Source organism: Protopterus annectens, chromosome 8.part0 (genome assembly GCF_019279795.1).
Source record: "Protopterus annectens isolate FY-2018-M chromosome 8.part0, PAN1.0, whole genome shotgun sequence".
Lineage (NCBI taxonomy): Eukaryota > Metazoa > Chordata > Ceratodontiformes > Protopteridae > Protopterus > Protopterus annectens.
In genome coordinates, this window is record NC_056741.1 from 784,350,271 (window position 1) to 784,370,507 (window position 20,237).

General features: G+C 38.5%; 1 protein-coding gene across 2 annotated transcripts in view; it reads right to left on the reverse strand.

The window, feature by feature from the left end:
- The window catches only part of ZBTB41 (zinc finger and BTB domain containing 41), a 660,593-nt gene that overhangs the window by 342,555 nt on the left and 297,801 nt on the right, over nucleotides 1-20,237 (reverse strand). For both annotated transcript variants that reach the window (XM_044080254.1, XM_044080256.1), the window contains one exon: nucleotides 10,578-10,647. In XM_044080254.1, the coding sequence (XP_043936189.1) occupies nucleotides 10,578-10,647 (70 nt within the window). The remainder of the gene's footprint in view (nucleotides 1-10,577; nucleotides 10,648-20,237) is intronic.

Consider the following 20,237-nt stretch of genomic DNA (forward strand, 5'->3'; position numbering starts at 1 on the left):
TTTGCCCTCTGTGATTTTTGACCAAGAATAAAAAAGAAGACAGCTGGGTCATTTTATAAAGGCAATGTTTGACATAACCTTGAGCAATGACAGACTGACAGAAAATCATTTGAACAAGGCAATGTTTAGCATAATCCTGGACATGAAGTACAGACTGGTAGAAACAGACATTGCATCTTTATATAAGATGGTGTATAAGAGCCGGATGCTTGAAAACACTTCTATCTGAAGTGATAACAAGCAAGAGAATGGCTGGTCATATCAGAATTTCCAAATATACTGTATACGCCACTTCAAGGGGAGGTTTTGCAAAGGTTTCCAGTACATAACAGATGTCAGCTGTACCATTTGAAACCACCACTTCACCTCCTTTACAATGGTGGATTGAGTGGCAGAAAAGAGAACCACTGAGTTAGTTGTCTAATCCCAAACACTGCACAGGTAATGCTGAAAACTGCCCATGTCAAGTTTGGCGATGGGCACCACGACAATACTGGACAACACAAGGACTAACAGCAGAAGAAATGTTCTTGCTAACACCCAGTACAGGATATTGTCCAATGAAACAAAGATATTATCTTACAAAATTCAAAAAATGTAGTGTTGTGCAGAGTTCAAAACTGCACTCAGAAAAGTCTTCCATTGTGTTGGTAGACATCAGATTTTCTTTCACTGTAACGAGGAGCGACTGCCTGAGACTACCCAAAATTTTCTGCAAAGAGTAAAACTCTGTAAGTAACTCATCCAGATATGGGCCAAGTGTGGCAGCCCCTTTCTGTGACATCCATTATGGATGGGGCAAGGCACTCTGTGAATACCTTTAAAGCAGCTACTAACCAGACCAAATGGCAAAACCGCAAGCTGAGAGTTCTGTTTTCTTCTCCTGAATCTGTGCTATTTCATGCGAGTGGGGAAAACTGAATATGTTAGTACAAATCATTGTGATCCAAATCTACCACCCAATCTCTGTGAAACAGAAGGGAAAACACAAACTGAAGGGTTGTATCCTGAATTTTTGCACTTTCAAACAGTTGTTCAAAGAGCAACAATTTAGAATAGGCCTCCAGGTTCCATCGTCTTTTTTCAGGGCTAAGAAAAACCCTTTGATTAAAAAAGAGAAAAGTCACCTTCACTCACTACCCATGGATAGCAAAGTGTCTAAGAGGCTTAGCTCTTGTCATTTATGATTCTGAACTTGAACTAAGCTGAGCAAAACATACCAACAAGAATGTGGTCCTGTAACAGGTTTTCATAACCTCTTTCAACCACTTGTCTCTGGAGATTGTGACTCAGATGTGCCATACTTCAGCTATCCTGCTCTCCCCTGACAGCAAGGAATGAATAGTAAGGGTGGATGACAGAGAAAGCAGATTGAAAGGGGGTATCAAAGGGATCACAGAGGAAATATCTTTGTCAAAAGGACAAAGAACTATCACCTTCCACCAAAGGGTCCAGCTTTCTCAGACTAGCATAATAATAAGAAAACTGTGGTACTCCAGAATTTCTGAAAACATAAAATTATTGCCTCTCCCAACTGAGAATGAAGAGGCAGAACAGGAATCTGTGAAAAGTAAGAAATATATTCTTATAGTGCCTGCTTATTGAAGCTTGGATAGAATAATTCTCCTTGATGGGTCTACGACTAGGTTCATTTTCTTTTCCGTTCCACTTTCATATTTTTCTCAAAAAGCACAGCTTCTCAAGAAAGGCCACATTCCTTACATTAACACAAACTGTGCCATCACACACTTCACGAGGAAGGTACACATAATCTGAACGTGTGTCAATTTATCTCAAACTACTAAACACACTTCCTGCAAACCATGCATGATACCTACATTATTAGCAAAAAGTACAGAAGCATACACTGTCTCACATTTGTTTGGTCATGAAATGACATGTGAAAGAAATGGCCAAGTTTTAAAACTAACAATGAAACCTATCAGCACACTTAAATGGTGAGAGCCACAGCTTTTGGTGAGGTGGGATATGCAGTTTTCCCATGGGGTGCATGATTTTGGAGTCAAATTATATAAATAAGGGAGTGTGGAGGCTGCAGGGAGTTTAGTCCCATGCTAAAAAATGCCTGTTTTATTTTGTGTTTCAAGTTTTGTAGGTTTATAACACAAAGTTTGTTAACCTCAACCATTTATCCTATAATACTCTGATTAGCATGCTATCATACCAGCTCCATATATATTTGCCCAAATTACAAAAGGCACCACTGGATAGAAGTGCTTTCAAAGCATAGTGTATTCGAGACCCATCGACGATAGACTATGTGCCATAGCCTGCATCGGGATTCTCCTTAATTGGTCAAAGATTGGAATGAACCCTAAACAGTAAAGTCATCAGGATAGAAACGCTGATGGATAGCCAGATGGTGAAGGCTCAGAAGGCAGAGTCCTAACATACAGAGGTACGAAAGGAAGCCTGATTCCTAGAATTGCACTCCACACAATAATGACTGTAAAATTGTGATGAAACGACTAAGTGGACATGTCAGAGATATCTGCAATAGAGACATTCCTGAAGTAAGCATAGGCAGCAGCCTTGCCCTAGTGCAGTGATCTTTGACTGCAGTATTTTTCAATGGGTATTACAACAAATGGCTGCAAATGGTAATGCAATTGTAAGTCAACTTGGAAAAGGTTTCTTTAGTGTCTGAAAGCCTTTCCCTCCCAACAGCAAAAATAAATGTACAGCTAGTTCTCCTTAAACTCACTCAGCCACTTTAAGTAAAACAAGAGCTGTGAGTGCGCAACCAAGATTTACTTTCCACCTTGGCAAGTAAAACAAGGAGATGAGTGGAGTAGTTAAAGGATAAAGTCTGAAACCACGTTCATAACATGCCCATTCATGATAGATTAGTCCTGTATCAAACACTAGATAAGGACCTGCAAATCCGGGATCCTGTTATCCGAAGTAATGGCCATCAAAAAATATGTTCTCCAAGATACAAAATTTAAAGATTTCTGGACCACTGTATATGAACATGGAGTTTACAAGCCTTTCAATCATGATGTTCAGGTCCCATAGGGGGGAGAGGTTTTCAAAGTTTAGTTAGGATACAGACTTCCCTTGACGAGTCGGTGGTAAGCCACAATCCTGTTTTCTATGTCACAAACTCAAGACAGTCAGAATAGCCAACACATGCACCTTGACTGTGGAATAACTGTGGTCTAAATTAAATAAATGGGTGTCTAACACAAGACATGATCACCTCCAAAATGACTAGAATTGTACTGTGTACCAGTCCTTCCAAATAGAGCATCTTTTTCACCTGCCAGAATAAGTCTTTTAGGCTTCCTGAAAGCCTCAACTATGTTCTTACAACCATACCAGAAGGTTCAGTAAGATCACAGAGTCTACTGCAACAGTCAGGTCCTTAGATACAGCCAGCTGCCACTGCAAAAGTGGAGAACTCCCTTGGCTAGAACCAGAACAGACTTCTGCAATGTCAGGGACCTAACAGCCTGAAGCCAAGCACTTCTTATTGGGCAATAAACCTCCAGAATTCTCATCAGGAAATGGTAATGATTAGTTTTGTTCTTTTCTGAATTTTGCTGGCAGTATGGGGAAAATATAAATCAGACAATCCTACGTGCCTTGCTGCACCTATGCAGTAGAAGTAGTGATTTGGGCTTCAGGAAGATCCAGACCAGACAAGGTTACAAAATATGCAAGCATCAGCTGGGGAATGGGCTTAGCAAGTCCACCAGCATGTCCCCTTTGTCTGGAAAATGAATGAAAAGACAGAGATGCCTCTTGTCTACTGCTCTCTCACAAATGCATGTCATCTCTTATCAGAGCAGGTATGACCAAGTGCTTCCTTAACTATTTAGGTACTACACAATGGATAGGTTGTCAACCAAATTAATTAATATAGTTAGTTATTTCTATTTGTTGAGTGTTGGGAATGGTGTATCTGAGGAAACTATACATTGAATTTTCTCAAGATTTTTTTCAATGGCTCACAATCAGAAGCAACTGTTACAATCCTACAAGAAGATTAAGGCCAGGATGGAACAAGCATACAGTCTGTTTTAATCTAGAACAGTGAAGGACACTAGTAATTATATTTATTCGGTCACCAAATACAACCCTGTTGCCCTTCAAAATAAACACAGTTAGATTTTAAGGACACAACATCAACTTAATGGAGGTTTTGACCAAAAATGTCAAGGTGCCATTTAGAAACACAGAGTCTTTCTGACCCACTGGTTTCTGATACACACAGGCAGAAGAGAGTAGTAGAAAATAGGGGAATATCCGTCTTCTGGATTGTTCCACCAACAAATACTCTTACAAGATGGTCAGGTAAATGTAAATGGTAGACATTTCACAACAATTAAGCATTCTGACTTTGTAGCTATAGCACTGATTTACTGTCTAATGTGCCCTTGTTCAATGCCTCTCAACCTCTTATAACAATAAATCTGGACAAAACCATTTTAAGAACAGGGCAATGGAAGCATTTACATTCCCTTACAAAATTATAAGGTTGATTAGGAGGATATATGAGGGACTGGAGGCAAAAATTAAAGTGGTTGGGTTCCTCTCTGATGAGTTCTAGGTGAGCAGAGGAACTAGGCAGGGGTGTCCTCTTTCCCCTTTGTTTTTCACATTATATTTTGGGTCTATGTTAAATCATCAAACGCTTAAAAAAGTGAATGATTATTTATCGAACCCATGTAAGCGAAAGTTTACAATCTAGAATGCTTAGAACAGCGATTTTTTTCCAAGGGAAAAAAAATCACTGTTCCACCAAAAAAAAAAAAAAAAAAAAAAAAAAAAAAAAATTTAAAACATTATATAAAGTGGGGGGGCTTCACCCCCCACTACTTAAATATACCAACTCCGAGACTGCACTACAGTGATGAAAATGACAAAGTAACGGAAGCAGCCAAGCGATTTCTTTCCCACGGAAAGAATTCGCTTACATGCCTTTTCGCTATTTTGCCTTTTCGTGCTTTCAAGTTCGATCAAGATGCATTCAAAAGAATGCATTTTCGATCATTTAATAGGAACCCTATTTAGAACCACTGGCAAAGATAAAAAGGGACTCAGAAATTTAAGGATATAACTGTTAGGTAGTCAAGATAAGATGGCTTTATTTGTAGATGGTAGTATTTTACACGTGATAAAACCAGAAAAAGACTTTTCAGTATTGTGGAACTTTTGAGATAGTTTCAAGTCTTTTTGGAATACAAATTTAATGAAGATAAAACAAAGGCAATAACTGTAAACTATGTACATGCAAATGAATTGCTTCAGTAATACCCATATTTATGAGGACACGATAAAATGAAATACATAGGAGTATGGATTAAAAAGAATTCTGTTATTGCAGGATATGTGGTAAGAGACAACAAAAGATAACATAAAAGCTGAGAAACCTGAAGCTCTGTTTTATGGATATGGATAACAAGATACAAGCAGTTAAAATGTTTTTATTCGCTTTAGTTTTATTCACAGTTCAGGCATATTTTTATCAACCAAATGGGAAGTTGTGGATAGCAATTAATAAAGAATTGAAGGATTTTTTATCAGGGAGGGAAAACTATCAAGACTCAATTGGGATAAGCTGATCCTTCCAACAGAACAAAGTGGTTTGGAATTACCTAATTTGAAGGGGTATTTTAGAGCTTCACATTTAAGGCTCCTTTACATAGCACAAGCAGAAAGCTACACTTTACTTTGGAAAAGGATGATGACAAAATGGGGGGGGGGGGCTCAAGAAACAAGAAGAGACTGATTTTAGATGCAGATCCTTAAGGAGAATAAGAATAACCATACAGAATATTATATTCATAAAGTAGCAGAAAGTATTTATTATTATTTTATTTTATTTTACATTTGTTGATCGGGCTAGTCTAACTGGATACATGTCCATTTTCAGTAGAGGCCCGGGGAGATAAGCTCCAAGATAGAACAATGAAATTAACACAATAACAAATAAGGAAAAGTTAAACAAAAAAATCATATTTACAATGCATATTACAGGTTATCACAGTAAATTCAGCCATGCAGAATACAGGCATAAAACAGCATGCTAGTACAATCAAGATATTCTAGAGGGAGATAGTATTTAGGTTAATAAGGAAGGAATTACAGTTAATGAGTAGAAGGGGTAGGAAGAGCAAGGTATTAAGAGATAGATAACTAGTCAGGCTTAGTACAAGGGCATAACCACTGTGTTCTGAGGAACACTTTCAATTTGTTTTTGGAGCATGATACTGAAGGAAGTGAAGAGAGTTCACTGGGGAGGAGATTCCAGGCTTTTCCAACAATATTAGAAAAGAGGGAGTCGCAAGCCTTGTTGTTTGGTTTAGTGGTATGCACTAGAAGTCTCTGAGAAAACCTTAAGGATTTCAGGTTTTTATAGGGAGTGATGAGTGTGGATAGAATAGGAGTTTTGGAAGGTTTGTAAAGAGTGTTATGGGCTACAGACAGTTGATGGAATTTAATCAGATTTTGTAGTCCAAGCCATTCCAGCTGCTTTAAATTAATGTAATGGTGGGTTCTAAATGGGTTGCCTGTAGCAAATCTGGCAATGTTATTGTAGGACATTTCCAATTTGCTAAGATTATTTTTAGATAGGTTAGTAAAAATGGGTGAGGCATAAAGAAGTGAAGAGATTAGATGAGTGTGTGCTATAGTGGTTTTAGCTGAAGATAAGAGGAAGGATTTTATCCTATAGAGAGAGCCTAGTTTTTTTTGACAGTTTTTATAGTATTGTTAATATGGATATCAAATTTCAGATTGTTGTCAATCTGTATTCTAAGAATTAAGCCAACAGGGGAATGGATAAAGGAGATCCTGCCAATAGGGATGACTGCAATTAAGGATACAGTCAATAGGCAAGAGGGAGCTGGAATTTACGGGAGAAAACTGGCAAGAAACTAACATATTGGGAGCAAATAATTAAAGAAGGAAAGGTAATAGAATGGGAAGAGGCCAATAATTTATTTGGACTGCAGGCTAGAGATGGCCTTCCCAATCAAGGACCGATATCAGAGTGTAGGCAAAGAGAAAGAAATAGGGGGATCTTAAGTGGAAAAAAAACAGCACTGATAGGGTCTTTATTAGAACCTATAACAATAGCTGGTGTTAAAAAAGGGGTATTAGTACAGCATACGAAATACTGTATGATAACTATAAGAATCAATCATGGTGTTAGGCCGGATTGGGAAGAGAGATTGGATAAGCAATTCACAAAGAAATAATGGGAAAATATATGTATGTCTCCCAAATATGAAATAAAATCTAAATGATTTAGGATCTTTGCTTGAAAATGTTCACATAGGTATATTTATACCCCAAATAGACTCCAAAGAATTTTTCTTCAGGTAGACAGCAGATGTTTGAGATGCAATAAGGAAGAAAGGGGTAATTGGGAGCATATTTTTGGGGAGTTTAAGGAGTAGGTAGACTGTAAAAATTCCCTGTAAACTACTCTATCAAAAACACTTTGTGTGCAAAGTGGTATAACTAAGGAAAATGACTTTTTCAGCTATGATACAGAATTGGAATTGCCTAGACATAGTAAGGCCTTCCTGAGTCTAATTAAGTTGGCTGCCAAAACAGCAATTTCTAGAAAATGGAAATCAAAGTCTGAACTAACTGTATTGGAAGTAGCGAATATAATAACAGTAATAAAATTACTGGAAATGGGATCTTAGAAAAGGGCAGGACCATATTACACAGAAGAATAATGGGAACTGTGGGAACAATACATGCAGAATAACATTTGGGATGAGGAATGAGGTTTAAAAGAAAGTGGGATTTGAATGAGTTATGGGATATTTGACTAACAATGACTGTTTAGATTATAGGTGATGTATAATATTTGCAACTAAAAATTTGTCAACATGATCTGGTTTTATTTATATAAATGTATGACTGTGTATGTCATAAGTGATAATTTAATAAATATGATTCTTATTTAAAAAAAATTTGGGCAAGGCCCATAAATAGGGATACATTTTAAATATTGCTATTATAAACTTACGTTGCTAGGTCTTATAAACTTACATTGCTAGAACTGCAGGATTTATGTTAGCATGCATTTTCAGAAGATGAATTCTGAAACTCAAATGTGTCATTATTTAGTGACCTCAATCCTCAGTGATTTGCCAAAAACCCACAAATTATACGAAGAACTGACCAAAATATGAGGCAAAATTTTGGACAGTCCGTGAAAATTTGGACAGCTAAAAGGCTTGTTCTGTAGATAAATTTAATCCTGAGGAAACCATTTGCGAGATCCATTTGGGGACACTGGGTCATGTAAGGGACATTCATAATTCACCAAACAGTCCAAACATTTTAGTGCAGCCCAAATCAGAACCCACAAGATTGTCTGTTTTTGTATTATATTGGTTATTTTCAAATTCTCCTTCAAAAGTCAGCAAAGCAAGAAAAGAAGGCAATGCTCCCCTCAAAATAAAAATATCATATCTCCTTTTATGACTAAATTATAACAATTTAGAAATCTTTTCTAAATAACAGATTTGCTGTACAAAGTAGTGTTGCAGAGTGCTTGTAAAAGGAATGTAGCTGGTGAGTATTCATTTATTGTAGATCAGGAAGTCGTTCGCTATACACAGGCAACTTAATTAATTTGTGCATGCAATTTAACTTAACCAACTTAATTGTACCAGGGAAGGGTATAAATCCCAGATAGTTGTTATTAGATTTTCTTGAATACTTAGTCAGCCAAGTTGCCAGCATGTGTTTCTGCAACAGAGAATGTTTGAACCTTTATTGTCAAGTGGTTTCATCTTAGGTTGTAGCTCCTAGCACTGGATCTTTTATTCTATTGAAATGCATAGAACAGAGCTACTGGTGAAGACTGAACTATATTAAATTTGTCAGATGTACTGCTTGTAATATTACTAAATATTGCCTTGTGCCTTAGAAACATCATTATATGCTGCAATCCTTTTTAACTGTTCCTATTAATTATGCACAGATCCATTTTCCAGACCATGTCTTGTTCCCAACACTCATGAAGAGGAATCATAACAACCTCTTGATTTGTTGATCTCTTACTTCTGTAATGGCCGTTTTGATGCAACTTCATTATTTTTTCTATGCAACCTATTTGTCCATCTGCTGCATCTGCTTCTGAGGTATCCTACAAGTTTCTCACAGTTTGCTGTTCTGAAACTCAGTATTCTAACTCTGAATGGAGTGACACTGCAGATTAAATGACAGAAAAAAACACTGAAAGGTGTCTGCTTGTTTACGTATAACAGGTGATGCCCTTATCCTCATTTGTGGATAGCAATTTTAAGGCTTATCTCATACTTCCAGTACTAGTATCCAAGGCGTGACCCACAGACAAGAATAACCTTACATCTAGAAGCAGCTGCAGTTACCATCTGGCATCTTCAGCTCCTCCAATCAACAATTCTGACTATCTATCTGTCATTCTAAGGTAAATACTGACATTTACTTGCCCAGATCTTATCTCTAAGGAAACAGCTGTACATAACCATTTTGCACACCAAAGTATCATTTTTCTTTCATCAGTGTGCCCCACAACACCGCTTACACTCTGTTTACTCGTTGCTTTATTCCTCTCCTTAACACAAAAAGTTCTTCCTTTTTTAATTTCCCTAACTTTCATAAATAAGCCCAAAATATATAGAGTCCCGAACTTAGCAGAAAAAAACAAAGCTGCCAAACTCCTGATCTCTTTCCCCAGCCTTTCCAAATCAGCCTTCATTCAGCCAGGTGTTGAATTTCTCTTACAATGCTTAGTGTATTATACAATGCCTGATCCTTACACCATCCCCATATTACTAATTATTTTATTACAAATAACGCTGCCATGATAAAGATGGCACATCTGATTAATAGTCCAGTACATCAACATCAATACTTACATTGCAAATTTACATTAAATGTCTATAATATTTGTTTAAAATACAGTACTCTAGACATTCTGACATTTCTGCATCGAAATGCCGGTACTTGTAATGACAACTGCCAACAGACCAAAAGAAAAAAATTGAAAAATCCAGGAGAAAGGGAATCTATAATAACGCTGTTCTCCTTTAAGCCTCTTCTTTGCAGGGAAGCAAGCCCCCTGCAATCCCACACCCTTGAACCTATATATACCAACTACCAACTCCAAGATCGCCATACCTCGAGGAAAAGGGAATATTCCAGGAAATGGCTATCATGGACTTAGTAAACATAAGTCTGTTTTTTCGGCCATTCGGCCACCATGTTGACCTTTCAAATTGTTACCCATCCTGACTCTTCTCAAAGTTACAGAATGTCCAAAGCCAGTTCAGAGTTACAAGGCATGGTTAGGCTCCTGCAATACTTACATGCATTTACCTAAAGTGTTTACAGATGCAAAGTATCAAAAATTTACATGAAAGGAGATCATTGCATTGTCCGAACTGTCCTACAGTTATTCTTGTTATCAACACGATAATTCACTTTTTATAAAATTGAAAACTCTTAAATTTCTTCAAATGCACATAACTGACATTAAACATTTTTGTACAGTAAATTTTCTTGGAGAATTTTAACATTCCCAAATATGATTCAATTACCTCACACTTCCAAGATTCTGTCTTCTTCTTCTTTGACATAAGGAATTCAGGCACGTTATCAGGATGAAACCTGAAAAAAAATGTTTCAACTGTATAAAAACTGATGCAGTGATAGAAAGGACACAACACAAGAAAAAATACCTAGTGCGTCTTTTATCAAGTATAAGTACTCTGTAAGTAAAACCTTTTTAATAACCTCACTAATTCTACTATTGAACTACAAAGAATATATTATCCCTGAAAATACATGTTGTTGTTGTTGTTGTGTCTTTCAGCTTTTCCCGGTTAGGGGTCGCCACAGCAGAACTCCGGTCCACTAATGATTGGCAGTAGATTTTTACGTGCCGAGTTGCCAGCTCTGATGCACAACCTTCAACGAAGGTATGCCCATTCACGCATGTCTCCACACAGAAGACGCTCTAGCTGAGAATCGAACAGGACAACGTCATACTGTGAGGCAACAACGCTACCGAAGAAAGACAGTAAGCAAAAAATTCTGACTTGAATTACAGTATAGTTAGTTTGACTCTCACCGAACTAATGCAAGATTCTTATAATTCCTAATAAGCTTCAACAGCATGACCGCAAGCAGCATTTTAGTCTTACCAGAGCTTTGAAACAAATATGTAGGAAAGCACTCCCAAAAAAAGTTGCATACAGTTAAAAAAGCAAAAGAATAAAATAAAATACTGTTGTAGTTATGATACAGTCAAATATACTATACCATAAAGTATAACGTAACAAACACCAAAAGTAAAAGATATAAGCACTAATTAGAAGTTTGGATTTAAAAAATGCACCAAAATATGTATTTGTCTGTGGATGTTTGTTGATATTTTATTTATTTAGTTTTTTTTTGATGAAGCAAGGTTGGCTAAAAAGCTTGCAGTCTCTACTCTCTACCACCATACCTCTCAACCATATCAAATTCCTTTGTATTTACCGGTTTTTGAGGGCAAAATAATGGTGTGTCACAAATTTCCGAGTGGACCCTTCAATTCCCGATTTTTCTTTTTATAATTTTAAGTCATTACAGTCGATGGCCAACCAACGAGTATGGATGTTGCATTAGTCCTTCCATTGTCACATTCACAAAATACAACCACGCTGGGCTACTGGCAAGGACAGCAACTTCTCAGACTCTGAGGAGAACAACCTCCAACTCTCAGAAAAAGGAATGAGGAAAAAAGTAAACTTTCAGCAGCTCTTTGGAGACCTGGGGAGTAACTCAGTATAAAAAAGACGCAGGCACTGTCCTGACAGCTTAATTTCTAGCACGCATCTCAATGGGCAAAATGTGGAACACTTACTAACAGCATTAGTTATGACGTGCACAACATTGTTAAGAAGAACTTTTTTACGTACTTTCAAAAATTCTTAATTTATGAATTATTATTAAATATTATAAAGTGTGAATATCTGTTAAAAAACTTGACGATAGTCAAAATGAGGGTGAGGGATGTTCTTCCAATACATTTGACAGGTGTCTCCCAACTCCAAGTCCCAACATACTACCACTCAACTGTCCAGATTTTTGCAGAATATCCAGGTTATTGCCTCATATTGTGGGTATGCTCCACGTAAAAATTATGGATTTCTGGCAAATCATTGAGGACTAAAATCACTAAATAATGATAGAAGTTTTAGTTTTGGCTTTATACCTTTCCAAAAATGCATGCACAAAACCTGTTATTCTAACAACTTTCTAAGTTTATAAGTGCAATATTTAAAACTTGCCTGACTTTAGGATCCCATTCCCCTCGCTTATTCTTGCTCTGTCACTGTGGTAAGTAACCATAAGTTGCTGACAGCATCTTTTCTCCAATCACTTGTGCCATGGTATTACATTGACTATAGCTAACGAAAATTTAAATCAGAATAAATGATGAAGACCTGTGCATTCTCAGCTCTGAACAATATGCCTTTGCTTTTCAGGATCAGTTTAAATGTGGTCATTTGCTTGTAATTAATCCCATTTTGTGTTCTAAAATGTGTACTTTTTAGCACTTATAGCCACTCACAATGCAACGTATATATCTGGTTTATATGCTGCATTAACTTTAACTATTCATTCATGAGGCGCATAAATACATGGCACCAGGCACTAATAACTTTATACCCTACAGTAAATGAGCTGACAAAAAAAAAAAAAAAAAAAAAAAACATGGCAGCACAACATGGGTAACATTTACTGTCTAGTTACAAATGATAATGTGACAGTATGTAAAAGTATAGATTTATTTTATTAGTTCTTCCAATTCTAAGTCCTCTTGTTTCGCTGATGTTGACTGTGTCCCTCTTGACTAGTAGAGTGTCTCAGTTTCCATGGTAATTTTAAGTGCCTCGTGGACAAAGAGTTCCAAAATAAACCTTAAAGTGTGTGTACTTGTAGGCGTTTAGAACTGACAAATGGGTGGAAGATAGTCTGTAAGTGAAAGTGTTGACCAAACTCCAGCATTAATAGCAGGTAAAACGAATGATGCGTTTCCCCTTCCATTTCGTTCAGATTTTTTACACTAACTTTCAATTATTCTAGCTTGATTTGTGTTTATGCGAATGTCTGTACCTCACTAAACATATATAATATACATATAACATACGTATATGTATTTATTCATGTATAAACTGGTTAGTTGTAAAATATGTCCTATCATGTTTTGTTTATATCAAAACAGTACTGCTACTAACTTCCGAAGTGGTTATCCAAAGTGGAGCAACAGATATGTCTTAACTGTAACAGAAATGTAAATCTTTGCAGCACTGTCCACACAGTCAACATTATGCTGGGTTCTTTATCAAAGACGCAATGCCCCACCATAAAACTGCAGATGATTTCTGTGTATCTGTCTCCGTCACTTTTTTCTATATACACACAAAGACAGCTATGTATGTGTACATGTGCGTATAATGTTTTTATCATATGGAACATTATATTTATACCCGCTGTGATGCCCGTGCCCTGGCCCAGCAATCAAGGAGCCTCAATCCTCACCACTAACACCAGAGAGGACGTGTCATATAGGAGAAAGGATAACAAATACACACAGTAAAGTGCAATTTCCCTTAAGAGCACACAGAGATCACAGTCAGTCCGGGGCTGGTCGCTCCCTTGCTCCCCAGGTCCCCAGTAAGACTCCCCACTGGCACAGCTATAGGGTCCAGATCTCAGCCTAGCTGGCAAGCTAAAGCCTCCAGTACCCTCTCTGACCAACCAGTGTTTTGCATCCCTGCCCAAGTAGCTGACACACACACACTTAGAGATAAGTATTTATACAACTTCACAGACACAGCTGTGAAAGACTGACACAGATTCTCCAGCTGTGCCCCTATGCCCAGACTATATGGTAGTAATTCCTGCCACCACCAACTAATAATTATCAGCTACCCAAAGGCCCTTAAAAGGGGTGTCCAATTATTACTGTGCAATATTATTATCCAATAGTAGTGTAACTTAATCAATCAAGGCTTATTGGAAGGGTTTATTACAGGATCACTTATAAGCATGCAATGTACTCTAGAGCTTAATTTACCTCTACATAAACCAGCCACAGTTGAAAGGGGTTTTAAAAAAATGTAATAATAAATACTAAAAACACAAGACAATACTACTACACCACAGTGCTATTCAAGAGTTCAGATATAACAGAAACTTAAAATAATTCAGTAGTACAGTTCTGACAAAACAGAAAAACACTTGGTCTAATCTTTATAGTCCTAGTTATTTCTACAAGAAAACACACTTCTAAGATAACTTACTTTTTTACACTTAGAGCAATAAAGGACATTCCACATGTAAATTCTGGTCATTAACTTTAGCCTTAAAACAATAGGCAAGAAGCCGCCATCCAGCCGGACTGAAGCCGACTTGAAAAACATCAAAGGCAGTGATGAGATAATTTTAATTTCAAATGACCAACAAGAAATGCTTGACTTAGCTTTCTTTACTGTAGATGACAATGTTGCCACATTGTTTTAAGTTCAACATTCACAGTACTGCTTTACATTTAAGAAACAAGCCTGCATTTTACATTTATATTTACAAATGTCAGAATTATGCATCAAATTCTATTTGACTAGGCTGACAGCCTTCACCCTTCTCTACCAGTCTTCACATTTCTTCACCCATCTCTACCCAATCTTCACACCCGCCCTTTTGAATACCAGTTGCACAAAACATAGGTTGGTTAAGCAGTATTTAGAGCGACATTCAAATGTCTGCTTTGTTAATACTTACACAAAATTGCCCAATGAGGACAGTGTGACTAAAGAGAGCAAAACACACAGCTACTCAATATTATGTTAGTTTGCATTTGGGATGAGGTCCATACCTCTCAATCTTTCAGAGCAAGAAATCTGGACAAAGCCAAAAATAATGGTGGGACAAAGCCAAAAATAGGGACAGACTTTAAATATTGCTCCTGTAAACTCAGATAGTTGCTAGAATAACAGGTTTTGCATTATTATGTATTTTCTGAGGGATATGAAGTCTGAAGTTCAGATGTCTGCCACTATTTATTTAGTGATTTCAATCTTCATGCTGGTATCCCACAATTCCACTGGAGTAGGTGGGGTTACATGATTATGTACACAGTGCCTTGGATACCAGCCAGCTAACCTCAGCTATCTGACTGGACTTATCCAAAGCATTTCATACAGTATCTTATCAAAAACTAATACAACTATCCACTTTGGGATGCTCACCGCCAACTCTAAAATGGTTGGCCAGCTACTTAACTAATAGGAAACAATGTGTATGATGGCAAAATAATCTATCTTAATATCCGATAAACAAAACCGGAGTACCCCAAAGTTTGATTCTTGGATCCCTACTTTTCAATATTATTATTAATAATCTCCATACTGCCTCTCCTGAAAGTAAAGTTATTCAATATACTGATGATTCCACCATAATCTCCTCCTCCAATAACCTTCAACATTTCCTAAAAACGACTCAAAATGATTTCTCCTCTGTTGAAACTTGGTTAAATGATGCACAATTACTGCTAAACCCCCAAAAAAGGCCAAACTGCTATTGTTCACCCCAAAACCTCTTCAGCATAACTTCAAAATATTTCCACTAAATAACACAGAAATTGAAATCGTAACCCATGCAAAACCACTGGGCATCACCATAGACAATAAACCCACCTTTGAATACCATATACTAAACACAATTAAAAATACACACTTTCAACTTGGTAAACTCTATAGGCACAAACACTTCATGGATATCCCCACCAAAAAACACATACTTACTCCCCTCTCTGTTATACAGAGACCCCTCCTAACAAACCTGCACATATCTCTCAAAAACAAACTACAATCATGTTACTATAAAACAGCCAAATTTGCAACTGGCCTATCTTATCACACACATCACTGTCATGTCCTTAAGGTTTTAAATTGGCTAGACTTCTCCCAGTACCTTAGCTATGTACAACTAACCCAAACACATAAATTAATATACAAACACGATAGTTGTCCAGCTCTAAAGCCTATCATACAACCTTACAATTCATCCAGAACTCTATGCTCCACTAATAAACAGTTCTTAAAAGTATACAAACCAAATAAATCCTCTACTCTTTCTCCATTTCATAACTCTGGAATACCCTCCCCTCACATATTAGCATCTTAGACTCCTTTAAGACCTTCAAACTCACTTTAAAAAAACATCTTCTCAACAACCATATCTGTCCCTGCTCTCCCCACTAAAATTAACATACTCTTTTCTGATATTTTATCTCTTATGTCACACTATCTCATTACTTTTTCATATGTCTCTCCTCTGCTTCACTATGTCCGGTCCTCATTACTCAAACTCAATACTTGCATCCCCCACTATCTTATCTGCCTAACTAGTCTTCTGCCTAGCAACCTATCTTTCTGCTCCCAATGCCCATACATTAAAATATTCTCATCTTACTTTTAAACTAGACCCTCTATCATTTCCCTCTGTACACTATTACCCCCCACTAGCCTCCTATCAGCTCTTCCCTCTGCAGTTACACACCTCTTCCCTCTGCTATTACACTTCCTCAATTTCAATAATCCTTATCTGAAACCAACTCTATAAAGCTCCAAAACTAACTGTAAAGCTACTACTCTATATAAAACAAGCCTATTATGTGTATTTCTAAATGCAGCAAGGTACTACTACTACTTACTGAATGAATCAACCATACTAAACAAGTAAATGTCTGTGTTAGAATACATCTATTTAACTAAACAATATTTATCAGTAGTAGAATATAAATCAAGATGTATAAACACCTGTCAAATTTTAAATGTTTTATGTACTTTATGTGGGGTTTTTCTCCTCGGGCCTCCACTGAAAATGTGTTTCTGACTCAGTCGGACTTCTCTTCTCAGAGGCAGCTCTCCCCTGGAGACCAAATCCAATTTGTAATGATTAATAAAGGTATGTGGAGAGGCCCACGTTGCTGCTGCACAAATATCATCCATGGTAGCCCTAGAGTGGAAGGACTTTGAGGATGCCACAGATCTGGTTGAATGCACTCTAATTTTGTTAGGCAGGGGTAATGTACTATGATGGTAAGCAAAACATTTGGAATCTCTTAGCCATTTGGACAAAGTAATCTTGGAAACTGACTCTCCTATTTTAGGCCCAGAGTAAGAGATAAACAGCTGGTCGGATTTCTAAAGGATTTTGTTCTGTCCAGGTAGAACCGTACTTGTCTGTGGACATCCAGTAAGTGGAGACAATACTCCCCTTTATTTGAAAAATTAGGGAAGAACACTGGTAAGTTGATAGTTTGGTTCATGGTTAACTTTGAAATTACTTTGGGCAGGATGGAAGGATTAGTCAGAAGTGATACTCTGTCCTTATGAAAAATTAAGTAGGGACATTTAACACATAAGGCCTGAAGTTCGGATATCCTACGTGCTGAAGGGATAGCCACCAGAAAAAGAGACTTCCACAAGAGAAATTTCATGTCACAATTGGCTGCAGGTTCAAAGGGAGCTTTAGTTAGTGCCTGCAACATGAGGGTGAGATTCCAAGGTTCAATAGGTTCTCTAATGGGGGGTATGATGTGAGAAACTCCTTTCAGAAAAGTATTGCAGAGGCGATAAGAAATCAAGGCAGTGTCCCCGAAGCCATTGTGAAAATTGAAAATAGCAGCCAGGTGAACCCGAATCATAGAAGCTGCTACTCCGGATTGCAATAGGCCAGAGAGATAATAAAGTACATCAGGGACGGAGGCTGAACCAGGATCTATGTTATTATCATGAGCCCATAAACCAGATCTCTTCCATTCATCACGATACAATTTTCTGGTGGAAGGCTTATGAGAAGCCAGAAGAATGTTGCAGACAGGTGGAGAAAGATTCTTCTGCCTGGCAATTATTGGAAGTGGAGGAACCAAGCCGTCCGTTTGAGGCTGGAGAGGTTCGGATAGATCATCCCTTGAGAGTGTAACAATAATTCCAGTGTTGGATCCAGAATCCATGGTCTGCATACTAGATGAGGCCACAGGAAGGGGAACCAAACTTGTCGAGGCCAATAAGGAGCAATGAGGATTACTTTGCTTCTCAACCGAATTGCTTTCTTCAAGAAATGTGGGATCAATGGTATCGGGGAAAAAGCATAGAGCAGTCCCATGGGCCAATTGTGCATGAGCACATCCCTCAGGGGTTCCCCCTGAGGGGGGATTAGGGCAAAGTAGCTTCTGCACTTGTAATTTATGGGTGAGGCAAACAAATCACAGCAAGGCTAGCCCCAGCGATCGAAAATCATTGATGCCACTGCAGGATTAAGGGACCACTCATGAGGTAGGAGAATGCACCTGCTCAATTTGTCTGCAATCACATTGGAATCCCTGGGAATGTACATTGCTATTAGAAAGCGGTTGGAAGCTATCGCCCATTGCCAAATTCTCATGGCTTCCCAGCACAGAGGATAGGATTTGGTTCCCCCTCATTTGTTGATATACCAGACCACTGAGATGTTGTCTGTCTGAATAGCAACAGTCCCTGATGGGAGGGCATGACTGAATGCTTGCAATGCTAGAAGCACCTCCCTTAGTTCTAGGACATTGATATGCAAATTGGCCTTTGCTGATGACCAAGTGCCTTGGACTGTCTGTCCCTGAAAATGCCCCACCTAATCAGGAAAGTGTCCATGGTCAATGTGGCCTTGGACTGCGGGGCGAAAAGGTCGACTCCATAAAGATATGTCTGGCTGCATCCACCAATGTAAGTCCTTCTTGCATAGATTCGTTAAATGAATTTAGAAAGATAGTGGGTGAGTAAACATTGACCATTGTGTTAATAGGTGCCATTGAAGAATTCTCATATGTAGTCTTGCTAGCGGGACAATTGTTACTGTTGAAGCCACTGACCCCAGGATTTGGAGGACTGCCGAGCGGGCACCTTGTCTCGGGGAATATTGCTCAGATCTGAGAAGCAAGTCTTTCCAATCTGTGATGGGGAAGGGAGACCATGGAAGAAAGTGTGTTCAGCATTGCCCCTATGAATTCCAAGGACTGGGCCGAGGTCAGCTGACTCCTTTCCATATTTATAGGAATTCCTAAACGCTGTGCCTGTAGTAGAGTGTACTGTCGTGCCATTATCAGTAGACACTTGCTGGGACTGGTGAGGAACCAATCGTCCAAATATGGAAACACCCGGAATCCCTGCATTCTCAGGTGAGCTGCTGCCACTGCCATGCATTTGGTAAAGACTCGGGGGCTGTAGAGAGGCCAAAGAGCAGTGCACAAAACTGGTAATGATTGGCTCTGAGACAGAAGTGGAGGAATCTTCTGGCTCGCTTGTCCATCTTTATGTGGTAATACACATCCTGAAGATCTATAGACCACATGCAATCGTCTTTTTCCAAGAAAGGAAGGATAGACTGAACAGTGACCATCCGGAACTTTGTCTGCTTGCCAAACTTGCCTAAGATACTGAGGTCTAAAATGGGTCTCTGGTCCCCTGTCTTTTTTGGCACTAAAAATAACCTGGAGTAGAACCCACATCCTATCTGGTCTGGTGGGACTATTTGGATGACTCTTTTTTGAAGCAGCTGTAGAACCTCTTGAGCTGCAGATTCCTTTTGACCGGGTGGAACATCGGGAATATGTTTTGGAGATTTGGGGTGCAGACTGAATGGAATGTGATAACCTCTGGTAATAATCTACTGCACCCAGGAGTCTGAGGTGATATTTTGCCAGGCGTGTTGGTGTAGCGAGAAACACCCCCCGACTGCTTCCAGAGGAAAGAAATTGGACCGTTCTTCAGGAGCACTGGTAGGGCTGGCCAGAGAAAGAATATCTGGATCCCTGATTGCGAGGACCACCCCTGCCCCAAAAGGGGCGTCTTCCAGAAGTTACCCCCTCTGCCCCGTGGGGTATGCTCACCACGTGTGTCATGGAAAGGACCGTGGGACTTCTTCTGCCACATTTTCTCGTGCCTCTGATTCTTAGAGAAGTATCGTTGGGGATTGGAAAAAGGACACCTATGGCAGACAGGCTCTTACCATCCTGCTCACACCTGGTTAGTATGTCTTTCACTTTGGATCCAAAAAAGGAGTAAGGCTCAACTGGATGGTCGAGGAAGGAAGCCTTGAAAGGGTCCGTGAAGTCACAGAGGTGCATCCAGGTGTGATGTCTTATGACAATGCCTCAACCCGCTGATCTT